Raw genomic sequence first — 25,365 nt, 5'->3', positions numbered from 1 at the left:
AGCCCTTAGCCTGTGTTCTCTTGGCTATGAATTGTGTGTTCCCTTGAGTAGTGCAGGAGAGGGAGATGATTTGGTGGAGAGAGTACTTTTTAAATGGTACATGTAGGTAAGGAGTAATTGGTCATAACAGCCTTCCGGGTTTAGTCTGGGAAGGAGGTCATTATGTTCTTCCCTAATGTGTGGTACTTGAAGGCCACATCTCACTCAGTTCCATCATCAGCAAGGCAAGCAGAGGCTCCCTGCACCTAGGACTAGCAGGACTGGGAATATGCCTTCAATATTTTTTGTTGTGGGTTCTTTTCCTCTCTAGTTTGCATGTATGCTAGACCAGGAAGACTAAAGAAATGTCCATTTATAAATAAATACATAGCTCCAGTCTTTTTTCTTACTAAACTTTCCAGAGTTCGCAATAAAATTTCAAGTTTTTGGTTCTTTTACCTTGAACCTTCTTTAACAGTCTCTTTAGAAATAATATACATCAGAAGTAAAACTTCATCAGAAGTGAAACTGAACCTTTTAAAATTAACAGACAGCAGTGAATTCCTTGCTGATGACTGCAGTATAATTGCCGGTGGAAGCCTCATCGGTTGGCATCCCGATTCTGCTTCTGTGTTATGGAGAAGGATCTTGGGAATTCTTGGAGATGTGAACAATATACAGTCGCCTAAAATACATGCAAAAGTTTTTGGGTATCTGTATGAGCTGTGGTTTAAACTTGCAAAGGTATCGTATATAATATTTTCATCTAATGGTAATGATTAAGTGTTTTAATATCACGATCTGGGGTTAACATTTGCAATATAAGCGTGATATTTGGAGGATTCTGTCATCAATTTTCTCAGATTTTTGTTTGAATTCCTTTATCCCCTGTTGGAAATATTCCCCTTTAATAACAAGGATTTAATTAATTGAAATGGCTTTGCAAAACAGCAGCAGAGAAAACAGAAGTATAGGATGGAATACTACAAACGTTGTTAGTTTAAAAGCTAATGGCCGTATAGCAATGTGGAACACATTTTCCTGGTAGTGTTGGTTTAAGTAGGAACTGTGTGTAGTACCTTAAAGTAAATAAAAACCAAACCAAAAACCCCAAAACGAGAAGTAGTAATATGAAATAACATTAATAAAATGAACTGTTTGTTAAAATGAACTCTCTTCTTTTAAAAACACCAGATAAGGGATAACCTTGCTATAAGCGTGGACAATCAGTCTACTCCCTCTCCTCCTGTCTTAATTCCTCCTCTCAGAATATTTGCATCGTGGTTGTTCAAGGTAAGTCATTTTTCCACTTCTTCACATTGGTATTTTTTTCTTTGTTGGTAATAAATGTGTATATGCTCAGTTGCATTATTAAGTTTTGCAGTCACTGCAGGCCGAGACAAGAGTATTTGAACTGACAGCTGTTCTAATAAACACAGACAGTAGATTTGGGTTATGGAAAATCTGCTGAAAATACAGTTTTGCATTAATGGGCTAGTAGGAAAAAAAACACAAAAGCATTAATATGAGGCTTTTACTCTCTTCAGGCAACCACCCTGCCAAATGAATATAAGGAAGGCAAACTTCAGGCATACAGGCTGATCTGCGCTATGATGACGAGACGTCAAGATGTTCTGCCTAATTCTGATTTCCTGGTTCATTTTTATTTTGTGATGCACCTCGGCTTAACAAGTGAAGACCAGGTAAAAGCATTACTTAAAGAAAATGCTCTTTTAGTTGCTGTGTGCTGATGGAAATGTCTGTATTTTCATGTTTGAAAAAGCAATGCTCTGCAACAAATGATTGTGTGAGGTGATCCTTGTTAGCATACTCCATTCCACTCTGTACATTACATAGTCTGAATTTTCTCCTTACTCTCCAGTTTTACCTTGTCATACTAGCAAAGAGCTGCTGTTGAAGCATTCTGTGTCTGTAGATTAATGTCAGTTTTAGGTCTGTATGCTGTGGTTTGGCCTAATCAATAATGCATTCAGTGGGAGACGATGAAAAGACTTAATCTGTCAGAATGTAAGAGGATTATTGGACCTCAGAAGTAGCTAAATACTCCTAAGTAGTGTAAGAAATACACTAAGCAAAAAGAGAGGCTACTTAGAAACATGTCAGTGCTTTTATAGCTGCCTCTGTAAGTTTTCATCCTTAACAGAAATACTCTGGTGAATACAGCAGTGAGAACTGTGCTGCAGGTGCCAGCAGAGGGCACACAGACCTTTTGGTAGAACCTGTGTTGGTTATTTGCTGCTTTCATGAGTCATTTCTCGTGCCCTATCAATCCAGAGGGAACCAACTTGTGTGGATTTTGTTGTTCTAGTTGTTGCCAACCTTTGTTACTCTTGTAATCCCTGAGAAGGCCTGTCCTATTGCTTAGCTAGCTCTAAGTAGCTGGTGTACTGTTTTTAACCTTGTGAAGCTGCAGTTAGCTGCTTTCTGTCGCTTGGACTGTGAACCTGGGTGCTCAGTCCCTCTCTGCACTGGCCTGTGCAACCCTGCACTTGGAAACTACATGTCTCTGTTTTGCAAAAGAAGTAAAACCATCTGCAACGCATTCTCTGCAAACTCTCCACCTGCTATTCCCAGATGCTTCTGCAGGGAAAAGGGAGGAGGATTAACGGCACAATATTCTTTAATGTTTGCTTCCTGAAAGCAAAACACTAATATAACGATGTGTGCCAGAACATCTCCCTTTCAAAAGCCAAGACATCTAGTTAGGATAAGTTGAACTTTTCTTAACACACTTTTCATCGTGTTTTGGTGTTAGTAACAATTCCACTGATTCTAAGCCTGTTCCTTTGTTGAATGCCAGATTTCAGTCCTTGTGGAAATTTGTGGTCTAGAAGTTAGGATCAAGAAGTGAAGGCAGGCTCCAGGTACAAATCATCCCAGGGATTTCCCAGTATTTTGCATGCTCATGCTGCTCTATCTTTGTCTCTCTCTGCTTCTTTTGCCTCTTGGTGGCACACTTGACCACAAGTTTTCTCTTGTAACTGTCCTTCCAGTTTTGCTTTCCCTAGCTACGAAGCTGGTTGATGGGAGCTGTTCACTCGTGGTGCTTTGGAGCTTGAATCCTCGTACAGTGGATTGATGTGAAGCCTGTACTTTATACCTATTTCCATATTTGCAGTTTAATTAGCATCACGTTGCTTGACGGGTGCTAAGACTAGCTCGATACTGTGCATACTGACGGTAACCTACAAGTACTAATGCAGGAGTGCATTGTATGAGAGGACAGTAACTCTACTATTTATCAATATGGGTCATGGATGTGCTTTTCAGTTATTTTGGTGGGGTCAGGGAGTTGTTTATGCCAGATGCCATCTGGTGCCCTACTGACTGAACACACAGTCCTTCTTCCACAGGTGGATCAGTGACACAGGCAGAGCATTTCACCAGCCTCTTGCCTTGCCATTAAGAGATGAAAATTCTCAGGTGTGACAGCAATCTGATCTGGTTTGTGTGAAGCTGCTGGGAATCAGAGCTCTTGTAGTGGAAAGAAGGATTGATTTGCTTCGTCAGGTTTTTTTTTTTATTTGCTAAGCATCAGCATAACTGTTCAGTTTCATGGAACATTAACAGGAGAAGGGGATTTTCTCATGGGGGAATTTTTGTTCTGTGTATGTGACAACATTAAATTCATTAGGGGAAACAAAAAAAAAAGTAGATTAACTCCAAGAAACCACACTGTATTGATGTAGGTGAACTTTTTATGTGGCTACATAACTTGGTGAAGTTACAATCAGAAACCTTTGTAACCTGAGTATGATTGTCAGTATTTTAGGAAGCATCAAAAATGTTCATTTCTGAATTTCTCCATTTAAAATAGAAATGTTGACAAATCTTGTATTACATGAGGAGAGTGCAGTTGTGCAGTTAACGGTGAAGATAAATAACTTGCACTAATTGGACTTGCTGAGGGAACACTTGTTGAATAGAAATGCACCTGTATTTATTTCAGTAGACACCTGCCCAGGTACATACATTGTTATTTATGGCAAGTGTAACCATTCTGCGCACACTTGTCTTATGGAGCACTTGAATGACCAATGTGAGAGTTTTATTTTATAAAAGGATCCCATGGCACTCTGAGTTCAAGATTTAGTAATGAGCTCAGCTGGAGGGAAAGGAGATAGTGATGTAACTGAGCTGCATCTCATTTGTCCATGTCTAAGTATCTAACAACAGCACCTCTGTAGGAAGAAGTGAACAATTCTCTGTAGCAATTGCATCACCTTTTCAGGTGGGAGCAGCAAGTTGCAGCCTGGCACTGGCTGCTGTTTCCAGCATGCCCTGGGTTCAGGGGACAAGTGATGGTGTGATGCTGATTCTCTTCCTGTACACTTTAAGTCAGTGGTCTCAAATTTTACCATCATTTTTTATGAAGGTGACTGGAGTTCTGCACCTTCGCTCCCGGCAGAGGAGAGTGAATCAAAGTGATGTTTTGTTTTTCACATGCTGTGTTCACAAGATAGTGAAGGCAGTGTTTCTGCTTGCGTTCAGAGCTTGACTGAAAATCCTGAGAAGGTGATGCATCAAGCATCGCTCAGATGGGATGCAGGAAATGGCCTCAGGGGCTGTTTGTATTAAATTCAGCCCTTTTACCCTTTAAATCACCAAGGTCTGTCAGCCTTGAAATGCCTTCGGGGGCTTTGTAGGACGTTGCACCTGTTCAAGATGGACTTACGTGTGATCTCTTCTAGTACCTCCTCAGTCAGGCAGCAATGGCAAAAGGAGCACCTACGTCTTTTCCAGCAACAGCCATTTCTGTGCCGTGTCACTCAGTCCACAGCTTCAGGAAAGCCATCCTGGTTGCATTTACAGTTCTCCCAGTTCCTGATGTAGGTTGCAGAGAATTGTGAAATGTTCTTGGGAGGGGAATTTTAAAAGACTCCAGAGGAGAACCTACTGCATTTCAGGCAGTAACTGTGTAATGCTGCTGGGTGAGATTAATGGTTGTGAAGCCTCCAGCTTCAACACTTGTAACCATTGATGTCTTTTGGGTTGGGTGATGCATAGGTACACCTTATAAAAATATCTAATACTGCATTGCACTAATTTTACAAATGCTTGCATGTAAGAAATTAATGCATTTTATTACTGCAGGAAATCTTCCAATACCTTGCCAGCTTTTCATTTTTAGTGAGGAGTCTCACCCTGCTACCAGGGCTTTGGCATCAGTTAACGTGCATGCTGTAATCTGCTGACAACATGTGCCACTATGTCTATGGCCAGGAGTGGAAAAGACTGTTATCTGAAAGGCGAGCTAACAGGATAGTTATATCCCTGGCTTTTGGAGGGAGCTTTAACAATTAAGTTTAATTCATTTACAGTTTAATTGGCTTGCCAGAATATCTTTGGATATTTCTTCATAAAGAAATATTAAGGAACGCAATTAAAAATACTTACATCAGAGATTCTGCTTGTTTGTTCAGTGATATTAAGTGCAGGACTAACCTTAAATATGGAAGGAAAAGCCCGGATCTGAATAGGCTGACAGATGTCCTTGGTGATTAAATTTCAGCACACAGGCAGTGGGTTTTCAACCTGTAGAACAGCATAAGCCCTCAGCACACAGCACAGCTGATGATGGAGAAGTTAACGGCTGTGCTTTTAGCTTGATTCCATTCAGTGGTAAAAGGGAGAACACTTTATCAGTAGTGAACTTTATGCTTGTATATAAGCCTCTTAATTTGTTTAATGTATGCTGTTGCCAATTATAGAAAGGAAGCTCCATCATTCCATAGTGAGCTTATAGAGAATCACTGTGTATGATGAGAAGCAGGCTTCATGTATGATGACTGAATTAGAATGTGAACCATGTTATATTAGAGTTACTACTGGAGAAGAATTACCTACTTACATTAACACTGATTTGAAGTTAAAAAAGAAAAAAGTACTTGTAGACTTTCCAGTGTTTCTGCGAAGCTGTTGCTCTGTTATGAGGAGTGGTGTCAGCCTGGTGACTGCTGTGCACATGAACATGCCGTATCTACATGGCATCGTCCTCCAAAGGCACAAGAAATGAGCAGCTTTGCTTGTGTACACAGTGCTTGCTTTAAGTGCTTCTTGCCTGGATTTCTGCCTGGTGAGGACCTTTGGTTGTATGACATTTCAGAAACCTGAATTTTAGATTTCTTTCCAGACTGCAGTTAAATAAATAAATCATAATATAGTCCCTGTGTTATAAGACTTAGATTCACATATTTCAGTTCGCCGTGACTTTCTCCCAGTAGATATCATAATTTTTACCCTCTTGTAATCTCTCTCTGTGCTTATTGAGATGCAGCATATACACCACTGCTCGTCCCTGTTAGAGTGCATTGGTGGTATTGGAGCCAAACAGCTGCAGGGATGGACCAGAGGAAAGGCAGACCCAGGTACTGCCTGTGTTAGGAGCCGTGCTTTCTGCTAATGGAGACATCTCACCTTGCCCTCAGTGATTCACCTCTGTGCTGCTGCTTGGCTTTGTTTTTTAACCGTGACGTTAGCAGAGCTTTCTAATGCTGTTTAGAGAGGGAGGAACAGTTACCAGCAGGTGATTTACACAGTAATCCATCATCTCTTTTCTAGTTTCAGAACAGTTCCGGTTTTTAATCTCTCTTTCTATTGCATCCAGTCACAAGATGTAACTCCTTTGGCGGTCAGATGGAGCTATGTTTTTAGACAAGCAATGTGCTTTTGGAGCGTGTCAGGTTTCTTTGTAACTTCTTATTGGAACTTAATTTTTGACATGTTGATGCCGAAAATGTAACGTTACTCGGAATAAGTTAATTGAATAGTTTGTTTCTTCAAAATAAAGGAAAATGAAGGATTTGCCGCTTAAGTCCTGTTTAAATGAATAATCTTCCCTGTGCTGTAAATGTCAGCCTCTAATGAGGTGTGTCTCAGGGAAGAACAGAGTGAACTTTAAGAGGAAAATCCATGTTGTTCCTGTTGAGGGACAGCTGGAAACGTGAGGAAGGCAGATGGCGGGCTATTTAGTTACACCTGTAATCTACAAAACCTTGCACAAAAATTAGGTGAAGAATCTTTCTGAAATTGACCTTCTGGTGAACTTGCATCATTTTCTTTTTTCACTTACTTGCTGGATGTTTACGACCTTATTATTTGGATTACTAGATTACCCTATACCGAAATGCTATGCCTTTTATAGGGTTAATGCGTTTGAGAAGGACATGCGTGTGATTGCTCCCTTCTCTTCCCTCCTCCTCTTTTTTTAACGCTACAGAGCATCGTTTTTGAATTGAAATAGTCCATAATGGCCTTTTTTTTTTTCACTTTTCTTTAACAACATGAACACTAAATTATAGCTGTGCAATTATGTAAACAATGGAAATGCTTCCAGAATGAATGCTTCCTTTTAAATTTTCATTTTGTGTAATTGCTGAAAGGTTTGGAGCCATAATAAACCAAAATTATTTTACACATTTATCGTTCTAAAGGTCAATTATGAAAGAAGTAAAGAAACAACGCCGTACAGAATGAGTAAACCAATTTCTATTGCCATCACCATATGTTTTTCTTATTGCTTGTGTTTTTCCAGTTACTGTGTACATAGCATTCAATTAAAGTGATTCATTTACTAGGCCGTACGCTGCTGAACACGGTTTACATTTATAGAACTGTGCTTTGAAGGGAAGGAAGCAACTTGCCTGTGTTTGAATTGCCTGATTTTTGCAATATCACTGATAGGACATATGTTCTCACTCGGCTGCTTTCTCATAAACGCGAATCTTTTGATAAGCTTGCAGTGCTACTGAGTTACTATGTGAAATCACGCTTCTCTTGTTAGCTGCGTTGCACAGGAAAGTGTGCTAATTGGGAAAGAGAAGGAAATTTGTCAGGTTTTTACCAGTAAATGCCTTCCTGGGATGTGGTGTCTTTCCAGTCTGTTCTATTTGGAGTAAGCTCAAGTAAGGTACAGGATGTCTGGGACATATTCTGTCCCGTTTCAATTAAAACAGTTGCTGTCTTCGTGCAGTGCAGTGAACTCACAGGTATGTAGGTGTTAAAGCTGAGCTTTCAATAGGACATTTCGTTATCCTGATTCTCTAAAATTTCCATTCAGTGCAGTGGCCGGAGCTGGTGAAGCAGAGCAGTCGTTACAGTGGTATTTAACAGATGGGATTGATGGAGCGAGGACAGGAGTTAACGCACTTGTTTGTAGCAGCTCTTTGTACTTCCTACGTTCTGTTACCTTTTAAGCCAGGTTAGCACAGGCTCTTTTATCGTGGCATATGTCAACAGGAGTGTACTCCCATCTGCCGCTCCGTAGTTTGATGCCCAATTATTCAGAGACCAAACACATCACACTACCTGGCTCTGTTGGTAATTACAGGTGTGTTGTGCTGCAAGGAGCGTGGTGCATTAATCAGCCCCTTAATTATGAAAAGGTGGGTCTTTTGTTCTGCTCCGAGCAGGAGTTTACCACCCACTTTATGAGCTGCTGCATCCATCTGCTCTCTCTTTTTGAATGTTTGCCTTGACTGATATTGACTTTAAAATGTATCAAAGGAAGTGATTAAAACTAGTTTAAACATTAACTCGAGTGGCATTCTAGCTAATTCAGGAAAGTGGAAGCATTATGTGGTGCTGCGTTTAGAAACGAAGGATATTTATCTGGTGATATTTTAGATATATAACGCTATTGTTTCGTAAGATGTTGCTGCTGTAAATACTCCGGTGGAACCAGAAAGAGGTTTTGTCCAGGTGTTGAGCAGTGCTTGAAGAAAACACTGGTGTGGCTAGAGCGTATCTTCAGACAGAAAAATCAGTCTTATTTCTTTAGCTTCTGATATAGAAGTTGAGCATAAGGACGCATTCTGGGGCTAAACCTTAAGTCTTCGCTGACACATCATGAAAGCAGTTAAGGCAGGCACAGAAAACTGTTTTTCCTTTGCAATTTTTCTTTGGAGTTTTATTGAGAACAGAAATAATTTGCTAATTGGTATAGAAATGAATGTATCCAATTACGCAGTGCTGCAGGTGAAGAAGGTTTAGCTTTTATGCCCAATTTCAAATCTTCTAAAAAGAAAATCTCGACTTAAATATGGAACTTGTCTCTGTCTCAAGAGTCTGAAGGTTTGAAACCTGTGCAAGGATTAAAGCTGAAATGCTTGACTTGGATGTGGTCTGTGTTTTAGGGTGATTATGAGAGCAATCTGTGCCTGGTGACCTACTCCTACAGATGCAGTGTAAGCCTTAAAAAAAAACCACAACAACAAACCAAGTAAAAGCAAAAAAGACTTTTCATCAAATGTTCCTTCCCCAAGGCTTACCTGTACTTGCTATCTTAATTGTTTAGAATAGAGGATTATACCGATCTAGTTAGCATAGGTTTATCTGTGTTACTGTGCTGAGTGCAATCACTTCTTGCATCTGACATCAGTATTTCTCAGCTTAGCCCAGAGGGGCTGAAAAATCCCTGACGTGCTAAAGCTGCCAGCAGTTGTAAGCTACCTGCTTTGAGCTCCTTTGGGAAAAGGCAACAGCGGTTTGTGTCATTTCATTATTTTCATGGCTACAGAATTCAGAGTAATGCGATTTTAGGAAGAAAAAAAACCCCACCTCATTTGGAATGGAGTAAAACATCCATCTTAAATTGATTAACAGCTTGGTTGTCTTCAACCCAAAGCCTTGTTTCACAAGGGAACAATTGTTTTACACTGAGAATGACAGGTGTTTGTTTTAATAGGAATTTCAGACTATCAGTGCCGTGGTAATACTGAACACACTTCTACTAAATGCTTTTGTATCATTGTTACATGCAGCTCAGTGAAGCATCACTTTGATAAATGTGGAAATGGCCAGCTACCAACTTAAATCTTCTCCAGCTCCTCCTGTAGGGTTTTGGTGGGTTGTTATATTTAGTCATTTCTTTCTCAAGCAGGTAATTTCTCTTCATTTTTCAGGATATCTTGAATACTGTCATAAAGCATTGCCCACCTTGGTTTTTCTTCCTGGGCTTGCCTGGCTTTACAATGCTGATAGGAGATTTCATCACAGCAGCAGCCAGAGTGCTGAGCACGGACCTGCTGGAGGTGAGCATGGCAATGCCCAGCCTGGGAGCCTGCCTGCTAATGAGCTTGGGATGTCTGCACTCCAACAGGTGTGGGCTCATTAGTGCAATGCCAGCCGGGGCTCTTGGGGCAGATACCATGGCAGCTGATGTGTGAAAGCAAGGGGTAGGGTGACACACTAGTATTGCAAAGGTGTTTCATCAAAAGGCCAGAGTGTGAGAAATCATATCCTCACCAATGCTGCAGCATGTTTGCATGCTAAAAGCAGGGCTTGGATTTCCGAATCCCATACTCAGTGTTTTTCACTGAGTATTGAAAGCATGGAGCTCATTTGGTGGTGCAGAATGTTTTGCCAAGTATCAACACTAACAGAAATAGGTTTATAAATGATGAAATTAATGAAGGCAAATAAAGTAGCAAAGTAAGGATGGAGGCCAGAATAAGGGTAATGACCTGACAGTTCTGGAAAAAAAAACAAACAACAGGAGAGTGTTGGAACTGCACTTCAAGGAGCCCTTTCAGTCCATTTTGGCTGCATGCTGCTCTGTGCTGCTGCGCGGATGGCTTAGGGACACAGACCTCTTAGGTTTCAGCAGAATTGAAGCGGTGAGTCTTGCTGTGTTATCCTTCAACGCACTTACAGATGTTAAATTACCAGCATCTCTTGAAAAAAACAAACCTTATCAGGTTCACTGAATATGCTTAAAATGCTCACAAGGAATGAAAGCTCCACCTTCCATGGAAAATGTTCTAAAAAAAAAACCAAAACATTTAATTTATCCTGCAAGCATAAAACTTAGTGTGTGATGTATCTTCAGCAGGACAAAAATGTACAAGCAGTGCCAGATGAAAGAAGAAAATATTTTCATTCACTTTTCCATTTCTTAGGCTCCCCGTTCAGAAGCTCATACCATCCTTGGGTCTCTTGTTTGCTTTCCAAATATCTATCAAGAAATCCCACTATTGCAGCCCATGTCAGAAGCTGGTGAGATCATTGCGGGAAGTGCCGATGTGAAGGTAAAGTTTTATTAGGAGACGTGTATGTAGCCTAACCTATCTTTATTATTTAATCACTTTATTTTTGCTGTATACTTTCTGTTTAAATAATAAATCCCTCCTTCTCCTCCAAACCACAGCAGCACACATACGTACTTATTTGATAAGCATTGCTTTGCTTAACGTGCACCGTAAGATTAACAAAGCTTAGATAGTGCAAATTACATTTTACTTTCAAAGAGAGTGAATTGGCTATAATCAAATACTGTGTTTTCCAGCCAGATGTCTGCAATGTCAATTCATTAAATGGTGGTGGTGGTATTATTTAAAGTGTCCATTCAGTGCATGTTTGTATATTAGCTTGTCCTCTAAGAAATGTGGGGCGTGCATAAGAGGGAAACAGTTATTACTTTATTGGTGTTATAGTAAAACGTTAAGTAAATTCCCCAATTAGGCAGCACCCCTAGCTTTACATGTATTACCTTTGTCCAGAAAGTAATGTCAGTGAGGTACCTTGGGATACTAATTGTTCTACTGGATGGAAAGCTTTGTAATTCAATGACCTTAACAAAAATGACCTTGGAGGAGAAAAAATACACACCAAAGACCCCAACAGGTATGACCTGGAGCATCACTTGCTGGTGAAACCTGCTCAGTTAGCCTTGTACTAGCTTCAATAAACTTAAGACACTTTGCCAATCCATTGCAGAAAATTAGGTAAAGGTAAGGAGGAATCTCTGAATTCCTTTTGTGGCTTTTGAGAGTAAAAATGGAGAGAACGCAAAGCCTTTAGCACGTACAGCTCTCATTCCTGATTTCTTCATTAGGCCCCAAGTTCTCATCAGAAGATTGTTAAAGCAGCCTAGATTTTAAAAGACACTTATCTGTATTAAAGAAGGCACTGGTTTTTTTAATCAAGATAAGGCTTTTTTAGTGCATGAACACCATATATTATATTAGGAAGTGCTGAATACTCACAGTTAGTAAATACCTGCCAACTCTGTACATGACTTTGAGTCAATTAGTTTTATCCACAGGGGTCTGTATACCTGAATTGTAATGAATAATTCTCCTTTGACAAAATAAACTTGTTGAGTAAGTACTTTAAAATAGCCTGACACTTGGAGTACATTTTGTTTGTAATCAAAATTAAACAATGATAAATAAAGTGGATATATGAAATAGCCACTTACTCTAATTTATTGTATTGTTTTAGTGCTACCTCATTAATATTTTACTGAAGAATGCTACAGAGGAGCCAAGTGAAGCTGCAAGGTAAAATATTGAGTACAGTAAGAAATGGGAGTATCAGAGAGTCTTTCTGACTACCTGTTTTTCAGCCATTGTACAGCTGAATTTTTTTACACCTTCATTGTGTTTTGACCTGTTGAGTTCTTCAGCCCTGCTGAGATAAAGTTCACTCTGTGGACTCTCTTGACCTATTGTGTGTCTTAGGAGAGGTAAAAGAGATCTTTGTACGTTGCTTCCATCCATCTTTGCTCATTCTTCTTGCAGGGTCTGCTTATATTTTGTATAGTTTGAAGAAATATTTCCCAAAGATGGCATATATTGTAGTTAAGTGCCTCGTACTTCCGAAGTTCTGTTGTGTTTGAGTGTACTTAAAATTGGAAGCAATCAGATTTTAAGCCGGGCTAGTTGGTTTGTTTCTATCTTGTTCTTTTCGTGATTGACTGAGGAATAGGCTTTGGCAGACACCTTCAAGATTCTTAGTTAATAACTGCTTAGTGCTACTGTACAGTGTCCTTAGTTAATAACTGCCTAGTGCTGCTGTACAGTGATAGCTACTGTATGAAGGAGGAGTGGTTCATTCCAGAGTGCAAATTCAGAAAGAATGAAGTGTAAAGGAAAACTGGACTCCCTTAAAACTCTCGACAAAAATATTTTCTCTTTCAAAATAGATGCATAGCCATTTGTGGCCTTGGAATTTGGATATGTGAAGAACTAACGCAGTGCACAAACCACCCTCAAGTGAAGGAAGCAATCAACGTCATAGGTGTGACACTAAAGGTAATACTGCAGCAGTCTCTGTAGTTAATAAACATGTTGTGAAAATGCTACTGTAAGGTTTGAAACAGTTACTGATTCTAGGAGCACAGCACGCTGGTTGGTCTCTTGCTTAAAGCACTGTCAGGATGTTACTGGAGACTGCATAATGTTAGCAATATGACACTGGCCATCAGATAGGAGATGCCGTCTTGTTCTGAAGCTTTGCGTATGCTTAGTAGTTTATTATTTCTGCTGAGTGGTCCAGATTCTTACTACTCCTTTGAAGTTGCTAGGGAGTAAATGCACAGTTCTTCAGTGGGGCCAGCATGACATCCTGTATAAAAATACAAAGTTATTACAAAAATGGCATGTGAATATGCAGCTAGAGACTCTTGTATATTAAATAAGAGAATATGATAATATAATCTTAAGATTTTGTAGTTAATGTTGTCTGCTATTTCCTTAAGCTGAGTGTGTGATTTTTGCATACAGTTTTTTATCGTTTGTATGGATGAAGAATAATTTAAGAAGTAGAAAAACAAATTGCACTGTATCATGCCAACATATTTATTTTGTTTTTAATTACCTTTTCTTCTCTTCCAGTTTTCTAATAAACTGGTAGCTCAGGTAGCCTGTGATGTTCTTCAGCTGCTTGTTTCTTACTGGCAAAAGCTGCAGGAGTATGAATCATCCCTGTCCAGAAAAATTACTGAAGTACGTCAGCTTAAGACATTTGTGTGGAAATCATATGCAGAGTTGTCTTAATTCTTTACTTGAGCTGCTGGAACCCGAGCTGTCAATGTTAACTTTCTGTTTCTTCTGAGAGTGCTGTTAAGAGTCTTACTTGCTGTAGTTGTAAGTGCAGCATGTATTTCTCACCTTTTATTTTCAGAATGCTTAGATAAACTTTGTTTCACCTATATGTTGATTTACAAGGGCAGCTAAATGCTTCTAAGGGACTTCAACCTTTTTCATGCCCCGTCGAATGAAGTTTGTTCTCTGCCTTTATAGTGAAAGAAGGTAAACATCTTTCTCAAATTCTGTTTCTTTTAACATAGATCCTTGTGGCCACTATTGCTTTTCTTCTGCCAAGTGCTGAATATTCCTGTGTGGAGGCAGATAAAAAGGTATGTCACTGAAGTGAGGAGTCTCTGTTCTTTCTTTGTGCTGTTTGAGCAAGTCATTAAGTGGCTTTGAACCAAAGTCTTATTTCAACCTTTTAAGCCCATGCATTTAAGCACGTGTGAATTTGACAGATAATACCTGTGCTACATGTTTCTGTTTAGTTTATAGTTTCATTGCTACTTTGCTTGTTGGATTGGTGTATGGCATTACCTATGAAAATGCTGCTGGAGCCAGTGTCTGCTGGTGTCCTCGAAGATCAGCACGCATCCAAAGCTCCCTTACTGGACTATATATACAGAGTGAGTATGCAGAATGAGCATGATTTATTATGCCTAAAAGTTGAAAGATGCTTATTGCTGATCCTCTTAGGCACAGGAGGATTTTGAAGCATGTAGAGAAACATGAATCTTCAGAGCGTGGGCAAAATCATACAGATGAGAAGTCAAGAACTGAAAATATTAAGACAGTAAGATCGATGTGCAGGATCTTGAAAAGAAAGAAAACTGCTTTATTTGAGGTAGAGACATGGAACACAGAAAATGATGACAAGAGAAAGGCAAAATGCTCAAAGCGATGGTCCAGAGCAAGTCATCTCAGCAGAAGTATTTGAATAATTTGGAGTGGTCTGTTAAAATACATAAATTGTTAAATATAGAAAGAGTCCTGAAGTGAACTGTTAAAGTACAGAGCATGTAGCAAAAAAGAGAGCTATTGTAGAAGCACTGAATTTAGACATGGATGTTTTTGTAGCACGTGCTGGCTTTTGTAATGTAAAATTATAGTGGGTCACTCCTTGCAGTGTAAGCGGGTACTGATGTCTGTTCTTCATCACTCCTTTGATGCCACGCTTGTCTGCTCACAGGTTTTGCACTGCTGTGTGAATGGCTCCAGTACGTACACCCAGCAAAGCCATTACGTGCTGAGCCTTGCGGATCTGTCTTCTGCTGACTATGACCCATTTTTGCCTCTGGGGAATGTCACAAGCTGTGAGCCAGCCCAGTGCCACTCTGCCACAGATCTGGGCAACCTGCTCACTGTTGCCGAAGGTAGGAGAATTCACAGAGCATGATGAGGACCATCGTGTCTATGCTAGGATGTCTCCAGGTTAAATCTTCCTTGCAAACGTGCATTTCCTTACTCCTTACACAACAAATAGTTCTTAAGGTTTTTTTTTTTTTAATGAAATTCTGTTGCGAGTGTAATAGAACTTTAGAACTTGTTACCAACAGTGCTTTTTAGGATGATCAGAAAAGAAAGAAAATGACACAGAATTCAAAAGTTCTGTGGAGATAGAGTGGACTGACAGTCTGTTTTTGCCTTTGGTTTTACTTAAAATTTGGCATATATAATTACATTCCAGTGACTAAGATAAGCTGTAAATCAGGCTTGGTTTGAGAGTGTGCAGCAGCCTTTCTTGAATGGACACCATGATGTACCTGTTCTGAGTGATTTCAGAATGCCATGTGCGATGTGAACCAAATTCTGCAGCTGCATAAATGCAGTATTCCTGCTGACTCACAATACTACCAGTGTCAAAAGTGAAAAGAGATTATTTGGATTTGGCTACATCGTGTTACACACTCCTTAAAAGCAACTGCAGTATGTATACAAACATATGGAGCAATATTTTAAAGTGTTTTATCTTAGAAACCACCTTTATTTCAAACACTGTTAAAAGTTTTCAAAGCAGTGGCTATTCAGCTATGAATTAAAGATTATCATATATTAATGTGCCTTAGTTAATTTCTGCAGGAAGATCAGAAGTAAAGGTGCAGCATTAAGTGGTACAAGCTGTAGTTGGGTTTGGAATGTTGCTTTTAAATAGCCTGTTCAGGTTTTGATACTTGCCTGTTTTTGAGCCTTACAGCTTTTTTCTTTCTTTTTTTTTTTTTTCCTTCTGTATACACATTTTCAGTTTTAACTAAAAGAGGGAAAAAAAGGAAACACAAAGACCTGTTTTACTCTCTTTCTGAGTAGCTGAGGAGGGGCTTTGTGAATAGCAGGAAGAAAAGGGTCCGTGTCAGATGTGTTTGTCATTAGAACAAGATGTTTCTTATCTCAGAGATGTTAGTGCTCTACAATTGCTTCGGTTTAATTGTTTAAGAAAAAAATAGATTTGAACTGGAGCAGGCAGAGATTTACTGCCAGGGAGTAGAGGAAAAGAATATGGAACCTTTTTTTCTGAGGAGGAGGCTGAAGAATTCTTGGAGGCTAGCAAAATGAAAGCTGGAAAGGGATATAGCTGTTGTCTGGAAGTGTATTAGAAGGTATAAATGCCAAGAAAAAAACCACTGTAAACTGAAGAAAAGTGAACATGAACAAAATTACCATAAAAAAGAGAAAACAACTGAGTATACATAGGATATAACTCTGGAACAAAGCTCCAGTAGAAGAACTGGGTGCACAACACAACTCCAGAATCCTATTGGTTTATGAGATAACTGTGATGTATTTGCCTGTGATGAGGGCTTGTATGTGGATCTAGAGAGTCTCCCACCTGATGCAATGGACTTTACCGTGCTGCTCTTTTCAAACGACTACTAAAAGTGGAGAAGTGTTGGTTTTTAGTTGCATCTCTCCATTGCTTTTGCTTCTTTTCCTCTGTCTCTCTCTTGATCTGACTGCCTTGTTGTTGACTTGTGGGAATGTGGGAGGTAAGGAGAAGCACCTGAATGTGCCAGGTGAAACTGCAGTGACAGCAGATGTTGTGGGATCCCTGTGCAGTGCTGTGTGTGCTTCTTACAAACTGTATGAAGACCTGGATGTCAGTGAAAGGTAAATTTCAAAGAGAGTGTTGAGTAAGGATGTGTGGTGGGTAGAATTGCTTGGGCAGTGGTTGTAAATAGTTTCTTGAAAAGGAATGATTTTGAGAATGACCAAAGCAAACTTCTAAAACGAGTCAGAAATGTGCAGATGTTATTTTTAATTACCTCTTGCTGGTTTTACTGATCTGTTCCCTCTATTGATTGTTCTAGAAAAAAGGAGAAGGAACTTAGAACTAATACCTTTAACGGCACGGATGGTTATGACTCATCTGGTGAACCATTTGAGCCACTACCCACTCAGTGGAGGTCCTGCCATTCTCCACAGTCTCCTTAGTGAGAACCATGACAACTCATATGTGGAATCCTCTGAGCTGTCATCAGAAGTCTTCCGGAGCCCCAACCTTCAGCTCTTTGTGTTTAATGACAGTACTCTTATATCATACCTCCAAATTCCTGCAGAAAAGAGGAAAGACACTGAGCCAGCAGTAGCCCCCTCGGATGTAAGGGTAATTGTCAGAGATATCTCAGGGAAGTACTCTTGGGATGGCAGGATATTGTATGGACCTTTGGAGGGCTGCCTTCCACGTCAGAGCGCAGCAAACTCGTTTGTGATATCAAGCAGCTCTGAGCACCACTTCAGTTCCCAAAAAGACATTTCTCAGGTGGAAGAAGGAGAAGATGCTCTTGACAAATTACTGGAGAAGATCGGTAACACTAGTCCTGAATGCCTTTTACATCCCCAGCGGAAGCTGAACGAGCCATCACCGCCACCCTTTGGTATGAGCTGCGACCAAGAGAATGCAATCACTGAAGCCCTGATGAGGCAAAGTACCCAGGAAAATGAGTATATTTTAAAATGCAGCTCAGACTTTAATATGAAGGTGGCCCATCAGGAAGAACCACGTCCTGCTGAACCTCAAGCGTCCTTTTATTTCTGTCGGCTGTTGCTAAATGACTTGGGAATGAACTCCTGGGATAGAAGGTAGGAACAGAGGGCTCAGGACATGTTTACAGTGCTTTTGCAGCATCTGATGTCGAAAAACTAATCCAGATCCACACACTGTCCTCCCCTGCTGTAGTACTGCTCTTGTGACTTACAGTCATCCCAGCAAGACTTGTTAGTCTGAAATTCTGAGTTATTTATGAGTCTGATGATTTTTAAAGCAAGTGTTTTTCACTTACACTCTCAAACATGCACACTCTTAAAACAGCAATAATTGTACAGCTGGTAGTTACAGCACAGCTTTGAACTTTTACACATACCTATGACCATGATTATTTTTGGTAGATGACTGCAGATTATTTAAGAGTAGAAAGAAAATGAATTTTTGTTAAATTGATTCCCTTCTGCTAAGAACTTGAATGCAAAAATAGTGACTATACCTTATTGCATTTTCTTTCCTAATAATTTATGTATGTTTACAGGAAAAGCTTCCACCTTCTTAAGAAAAATTCAAAATTACTGAGAGAACTGAAAAATCTGGATTCTCGCCAATGGTAGGTAATGTTTAATAGCTCAGGGTTTCAAAAAGAGGGAGTAAGTGCATCACCAAAACCAATCATTGAAATTGCATGTGCCAGCAGTACAAAAACGTGTATGAAAACACAGAATTGTTGTTTCTAAAGAGCTGCAGAGCCTGAATGGAGAAGTGATTTTCAAAGGTGCTGTCTACGCAGAATGCCAGATAGTAAGAAGGAAAACACAACAGCCTGTTTCCTGTTCTCTTTAGCTGAGAGGGGAGGGAAGAAGTACCAAAATTTTTTGATGACTTTGCATCGACTCACCCCAAGGACTTTTCTGCAGATTGATCCCTCTGTCAAGAGCAGTACATTAAGGGATAATCTTCATTCCACTCTTTTACAGCCAGGTAGAATAGAGTTCTGAGTATTACTTTCATTCCTTGGCACGTTTGCAGAATTGTAGAGTTCTGATTTTCTTGCACTCCACCAATTTTTATACCAGATCAATTGTAAGCATCAGCCTTGTAAAACTCATCCCAGGAGTCAGTACATGCTTCTTCCTTTCTCATATATCATTGTCCCATAATTAAAATTCTGTTGGTCAGATTTTACTCTCATTAACAGCTGTGCAATCTTAATGTTTTCAGCAAGGTTGCACAGATGTAAGCAATTAACCCTGTAATTGGAACTTGATGATCAATTCTTTGGCTGATGAAAAGAAAGAATGGCCCTTGCTCTGCTCTCTGAACAGCACTATCTCTGCAGTGTGGTTGTGGGGGAAAAAGAAAAGGTGAACATAATTCAGAAGTTAAGTGATGAATTTGCGTGCATCAAAGAAACAGGCAGAGAGTAAAACATGGTTTTAGAGGGCAGATGATACAAAGAATAATTTCACCTACAACTTCTTTTAATTCTCATTTCTTTTTATATCTAATTACAGCCGTGAAACTCACAAGATTGCAGTGTTTTACATTGCAGAAGGACAGGAGGACAAATGTTCAATACTGTCCAATGCCAGGGGAAGCCAGGCTTATGAAGATTTTGTTGCTGGACTGGGTTGGGAGGTAAAAACACAAATTTAGGCAAAATCGTGACCTATGGAAATCAAGTGTAAGCCAGTTAAAGTAGGTAAATGGAGAACAAACTGCTTGTGTACCCGCTCGTTAATTCTTGAAAAAGAAAAGTGAATTTTAATACGCAGTAATATTTATCAGTACCTCAGAGGTCATTTTATTTGGCAGAATTCTGTAAATCCGAATGTTCCGGATATTCGCATCATTTCTACAAGCTGTGATATATTGCAGGTTTTTTAAGACTTCTGTTAGCTTGCTGAAACAGGGGAACGGGAGGATGTTGTATGACAGAATACAAAGAGGAGGCTTTTTAGGTTAATACGTGACGTGGTTGTGTGAAGCTGGAAGTAAACATCTTTCCATTCTCCCTGCTATAGCAGATATTGCTTGGAAGGTGAATTTAAAGACTCAGGCTGGTGGTGTCCCAGGGCTATAACATTTTAAATAAGCAATGTTTTCCATGTTCCTTAATTTCCCACCTCTTTAATTCCCAAAACCTTTACTTATTTTATGTTCCTCCTTGCTTTTCTTCTGCCTTTTGGTCAGATTTTTTTAGCCATCATTAGCTCAACAAAGTGAACTAGAATGCTTCAGAGAGTTTTCCTTGAGCTTCTCATCAGGTTGCAGTAGTGGTCACATTGTCCCCTGGCAAAAGTCTTGAGAGCCTTTCTCACAGTCTTTCTTTTAGTATAAAGTTTCAATTTCTTGTACAGATTTCCTTAGTGGTTATATTTTCTGTGCACTTTTTAATTAGCTCCCGCTGTGTGTGCTTTGGGTGGGCTTGCTAAGCCACATGGTAGCCCTTAGAGCACTGCTGTTCCATTGCTGATAGAAAGGTAGAATAGTCTTAAAGATAATCACTTGGTACGTAGTTAAGAGTTGTTTATTTTTAGTCCATGTCAGATACAAGAATGGGAAGCCAACAGATCTAAAGCTGAGATGACAAACCTGTACGGAAAGGCTTATCTTCCTTTGGGATGTTTACCATCATACCAGCTGTTGATTTGTAAATAAGTTGGGTTATTCATCAGTCCTTAAAAAAAAAAAGACTGATTTTTCTGATTGTGACTGTCAATCATTTAGGTTGATCTCTCGACACACGGTGGGTTTATGGGTGGTCTGCAGCGCAATGGCAGCACTGGACAAACAGCACCCTATTATGCTACCTCTACCGTGGAAATCATTTTTCACGTGTCTACAAGAATGCCTTCAGATTCAGATGATTCACTGACCAAAAAGGTAAGTCAGTTGCTGTGTATGTATTTCAAAACATTCAGTATAGTTTCCATGTGCTTAAATGAGGGTTTACACTCATAGCAGATTGTGCTGACTCGTCCTAGCAGGCTATCTTTTCTGTGCCACATGGTGCTCTGCAGCTAGATTATCTGAATTAAATGGCATCTAAATTCTGGATTCTGCAACACAATTAACATTTCCATGGTAGCCTTAAATACCACCATTAGTAATAATATTAGCAATAATTTCATTTGTGTGTTGTCTGCCTGCCAAAAACTGCTGTAGTGTGGTAGAACAAAACCACCAAATGCAGCATAATAAAACTTCACAGATGAATCGTCTGGTGTGTACCAGAAAAGAAAAGAAGTGAAAGAGAAGTGACAAGCATAGCAGTAAAAGCAGCCAGCTAATATTTAGAACCATTATCCAGTTATTCGCAATTGTGACAAGCAGACTCTGCTTCAGAGATGGCTAGAACCCAGTCCAAAATTTCGTTGGTATCAGTACTTCATGGTTTTTCTTTTCTAACCACTGATTTGAGATTGTGGTGCTTGCCAACTGCTGCTTAGTCAGAGAAGATTTTAGGTACGTACCAAATCTTTGCTTCTTTAATTAGGATTGGCAACTTGTCCTAGGCAGGTTGTTAATGTATATTAATGCTACTACAGCCATCCAGTATACTGCTGTGATACTGGTGTGCCCTGGGAATTAGCTATAGATACCACCAGATGATTTTTATTCCTGCTTCAGCTAGTTTTGAAATGATCTTTTCCTTGAAATAAAGGACTGGAATTTCCAGTTACCACTCTTGAAAACTCACCCAGTTAAGATGGAGCTTTTCTTTTCTTCACATTTCTCATTTTAAAAAAAAAAGTCAAGAAAATTACATGTTGTCTTCATGTATGCATTTTACCTACATATCAGTACATTTACACAGTCATCAGAGTGCTCTAAGATAAAGAGGAAGGTCTGTGGCATGCACTGAGAGACATTATAGTCTCTGTCACTGACCCATGGTAGGACTGTCCGTATTTCACTGTCTGTTCCTGGCTGGTATTTATCCAGGTACTGGTTAAAAACTCCCATTCTGAATGCTTTATAATTTCCTTCAGCAACATACTTCAAGGCCTCTCTCACAAAACTATATTTTGTATTATCTGCTTTGCTTCAGTTTAATCTCCTTTATTCTTACCCCATCCCACATGGTTCTAGAGAACAGATTGTTTTGCAGCAGCCTTGCTCATATTTGAGGTCTGCTTCTGTCTCTTTCACGGTCTTTCTTTTCCTGGACTAATTGTGGTCATTTAGACTAATCTTCCCTTCCAATTCATATCTTTTGGGTGTGATGGATGCCTGTCTTAGGCAGTGAAATATCTAGACTAGCTGTTGAGTTATCTATCACCTGGATAAGGGAAAAGCACATTTTGACAGAGCCCAAGGGAAAAAAAAAAAAAGGCAAATAGTCTGTTTTACTAATTCCTCTAATTTCCACTCACATTAGTAACTAACCATGGAGCCATGGAGATAGACTGGTTATTCTATTTAGTTGCTCTAAGAGAGTTTCTTCTTCACGAGAAACAAAAAGTGAAAGCATTCAGTATTTTCCTGACTTCAGGTCTTGAACTGTTAGGAAACAAGGCCAGCTCCAGTGCACATTATCCACAAAACACACCTTAAAGTAGTTGCTCTAAAGCTTAATGAGACCTTAAATGTGAATTCCTGTAAGGCAGGACAAAGCTTTGGGCAACCCAGTAGAGCTTGGGAGCTGGCCCTGCTATAAGCAGTGGTTTGTACTGCATTACCTCAGAGTCTTCTTTAATGTGGGACCTTCCATGATTCTGTGCTTTTGAACAGAACAGCTTTATTTAATTTGCTGTAGCTGTTTGTTAAACTGGAATACATTTCTGTTCAAATTAGCTCTGAATTCTTAACAAACTTTGCTGAAATGCAGCTAAGAGTGGGCAGCAATACGCATTTCAGAGGCACTGTAAAATTTTAGTGGGATCGATAGTTCTCTAATTCATTGGTAATGCTGGTGGATTAAATCACATTTAAAACTAGTGCTTTAAGCATGATTATGTATCCAGACCATTTCTAAGGACACTTAGAATTATGTATCCAGACCATTTCTAAGGTACTAAACATGCTGCAGGTTAAGAGCTCATACCACCTCAAAGGTAAACTCTAATGTCGGTTTATGAAGTTTCACTTGTGAATCCTGGCAGCATAATCTTTTTCTTGCCTTCCTTGTGCTTCCATTAGTTAGGGTTGCATGGATGCAATTTGGAACCTAAACTCCCTCTTGTCTTCTAAACCTTTGTCATTCCTGTGGTTTCTTTGCTTATTTTGCCTACAGACAGACAGAATTCAATACCAGTCAGTTTGCTTGGCTCTTGAGCTCTGGAGCTGAACACAAGAACTTACCACCTGCTGGCCAAGGAAGTAGTACAGCAGACCCCAAGTTCGGTGGGCTGGAGAATTGAACAGATGCAGTAATTTTACTTAATATGTTATTCTGGTCCTTTATTTTTACTGAAAATGAGGGTAAATTAATTTCTGGTATAAATTAATGGGTATAAGTGCACTTCCACTGAGGATGAACTTGATCCCTCATTTCTGTGCATTAATAATTTGTACTCTGTATACCTTTATATGAAGAACAGGGTGATCAATTGTTCATTCAGAGATCTGAACAGAAAACCCAACTAAGAATAAACACCACCCCCGAGTCACTCCAAATAAGGCAGCCCTGAAAGAAGTAATTTCTCTTAGAGTTACAGAAGAACAAAAATTCAGCTGCTATCTCTTGCTGCTCCTGGGGCTCAGCATCACTGTTTCTAATTTTTTTTTTTTTTACATCTGGATTTCTCGTGGTAAGAATGAAAATCAATCAGAGTAGCAGCATCCTGCAGTCCCCCATCTTGTTCTAACTAAATTGCATCTAACAGTTTAAAGATGGGCTGCAAAATTTTCGAGTGATTTATTCCATCTTCCCCCATTGTCATAGCAGAACTTTTTCAATTCAGAAATCTGCTTGCAACCCCATACTGAACTCTTGCTCCTTCGCTGCAGAAATTTGTTAGCTGGAGCTAGATTAGATTTTTAGCAGCTAATCTAACTGCTGTAGGGGTTTGCAAAGTGGGGACAGAGCTGTGCTATTGGATTTGTCCAATTCATTTGACTCCAGGACTATAATTGCACTTATGTCTTACAAGGCTTTTATAGCCTAGGGCTGGCGAGCAGCAGAAAAACAAATTGGCAGTGATACAGTAAGAGTGAAAGGGAATGAAAGGCACACATTATCAGTCTCCAGGCAGCACTGTTCTGGCAGGAAGTTTCTTGGTTAATTTACAAATAAAACTTAGATTTTAGGATGGGCGCACTGTCAGCCAAACAATGGGGATGTCAGGCCCGACTGTTTCTTAGCGAAAGGAGCAGCCCTGCCTCCCCACAAGCAGGAATTCTTCGGGCAAACAGACGACTCCTCTCTGGAGCCAGCTGGCTGGGTAATGCAATTAGTGGGGAGAGGGGGTCAGGCCGAGGTGTGTGCCGCGACCGGTGCTGGCCCTCGCAGCCACGCGTGGCGGGCAGGGTGCTCATTGAAACAATTGGGTTGCTTCTCCTCACTGGGGATTGCGTTGGGTTTTTGAGACAGATTCCTTCTTTCTTGACTACAGTTTAATAGAGGGGGTTCTTTTTTCCCCACCTGCATGTGCCCCTGCTCCAGTCTGTGTCTCTTTGGCCTTTGGAGCAGCCTTGTGTTGAGGACGTCGAGGCGAGCATACAGCCTGTGCTTGGAGCGAGCCACCCCTGAGCATAGCAGCTGCTGTGCTGCTGCTGACAGGATTGTCGCAATGGTTTTTATCAACGGAATGATCTCGTGAGAGCAAATATTTCTGATGGGTGCCAGTTTTATGTTTCTATAGATGCAGTGGTTAAAGAGGTGCGATTTAAAAACAAAGGTGGTAACGCGCTTTTCTGCATTTGATGGGGATTGCAGCAAAACCAGCATTTTATTACCATCTCTTCCTGTCCCAAGCAAGCAGAGATTGAGCTAACTTCTTGTTTACCAAGCTTTGCTTTCCTGAGCATGATCAAGTTTTAAAGCAAAATAATTCATGGTGAATTAAAAAGTGGCATTTGGATGTATTTTGATTCCTGTTTTTGTAGCTGTGTGTGCCTTATATCATTCTCAAAGCACTCTAGGAAGTGAGGCAATACCAATGCTTATCTTCCAGGTCTTCTTTTTGGAGTAAAACAGATCTGTCTTCTGTTTGAATTTTCCTTTAAAACTTGGGGACATGTTCAAGATGGCCATGACAGCAGTGGCTCATGCTGATTTTGTATGTCCAAGAAGCTCTAGTATTACTATTCTTAATGTATCCACATTTCATATAGGCTCAGACCATTTGCATTTTCTTCAAACAGTTAAAAATGTCATTTATGTATAGCTTTAAAAAAAATACAACTCTTTCTTCTATTACATTTAAATCAAACTGAGGATCTGAGTCATTCTGAGAGTGTAGCTTTATTCTACTCCTCTAGAGTGCTAAGCTGTAAGCAACCCTTGTGGCTTCGATTCCTGTTGTGGTTCATGGGTGTGCGTGTTTCTCTTATAAGTGGGGTATGTTTGCCACTCAACTTTGTGGGACTGAAATTCTTTGCTTTAAAAGGCTCGACGTGGTTCTGAAG

The 25,365-nt window shown here is 39.8% G+C and overlaps 1 protein-coding gene across 13 annotated transcripts in view; it reads left to right on the top strand.

Moving 5' to 3' along the window:
• The window catches only part of RALGAPA2 (Ral GTPase activating protein catalytic subunit alpha 2), a 107,313-nt gene that overhangs the window by 40,703 nt on the left and 41,245 nt on the right, over positions 1–25,365 (top strand). For 12 of the 13 annotated variants that reach the window (XM_085542461.1, XM_085542459.1, XM_085542463.1 and 9 more), the window contains 15 exons: positions 530–723; positions 1,174–1,272; positions 1,527–1,682; positions 9,903–10,031; positions 10,899–11,027; positions 12,223–12,281; positions 12,926–13,034; positions 13,617–13,727; positions 14,072–14,140; positions 14,300–14,437; positions 15,001–15,184; positions 17,114–17,885; positions 18,329–18,400; positions 19,305–19,428; positions 20,521–20,676. In XM_085542461.1, the coding sequence (XP_085398587.1) occupies positions 530–723; positions 1,174–1,272; positions 1,527–1,682; positions 9,903–10,031; positions 10,899–11,027; positions 12,223–12,281; positions 12,926–13,034; positions 13,617–13,727; positions 14,072–14,140; positions 14,300–14,437; positions 15,001–15,184; positions 17,114–17,885; positions 18,329–18,400; positions 19,305–19,428; positions 20,521–20,676 (2,501 nt within the window). Of the gene's footprint in view, positions 1–529; positions 724–1,173; positions 1,273–1,526; positions 1,683–3,353; positions 3,381–9,902; positions 10,032–10,898; positions 11,028–12,222; positions 12,282–12,925; positions 13,035–13,616; positions 13,728–14,071; positions 14,141–14,299; positions 14,438–15,000; positions 15,185–17,113; positions 17,886–18,328; positions 18,401–19,304; positions 19,429–20,520; positions 20,677–25,365 lie in introns of those variants that run through there. The other variant, XM_085542464.1, reaches the window with a different exon arrangement.

Source organism: Coturnix japonica, chromosome 3 (assembly GCF_054131305.1).
Source record: "Coturnix japonica strain WE chromosome 3, WE-NBRP24, whole genome shotgun sequence".
Classification (NCBI taxonomy): Eukaryota; Metazoa; Chordata; class Aves; order Galliformes; family Phasianidae; genus Coturnix; species Coturnix japonica.
Note: the sequence above shows the minus strand (reverse complement) of the source record. Positions and strands in the feature narration are given on the sequence as shown.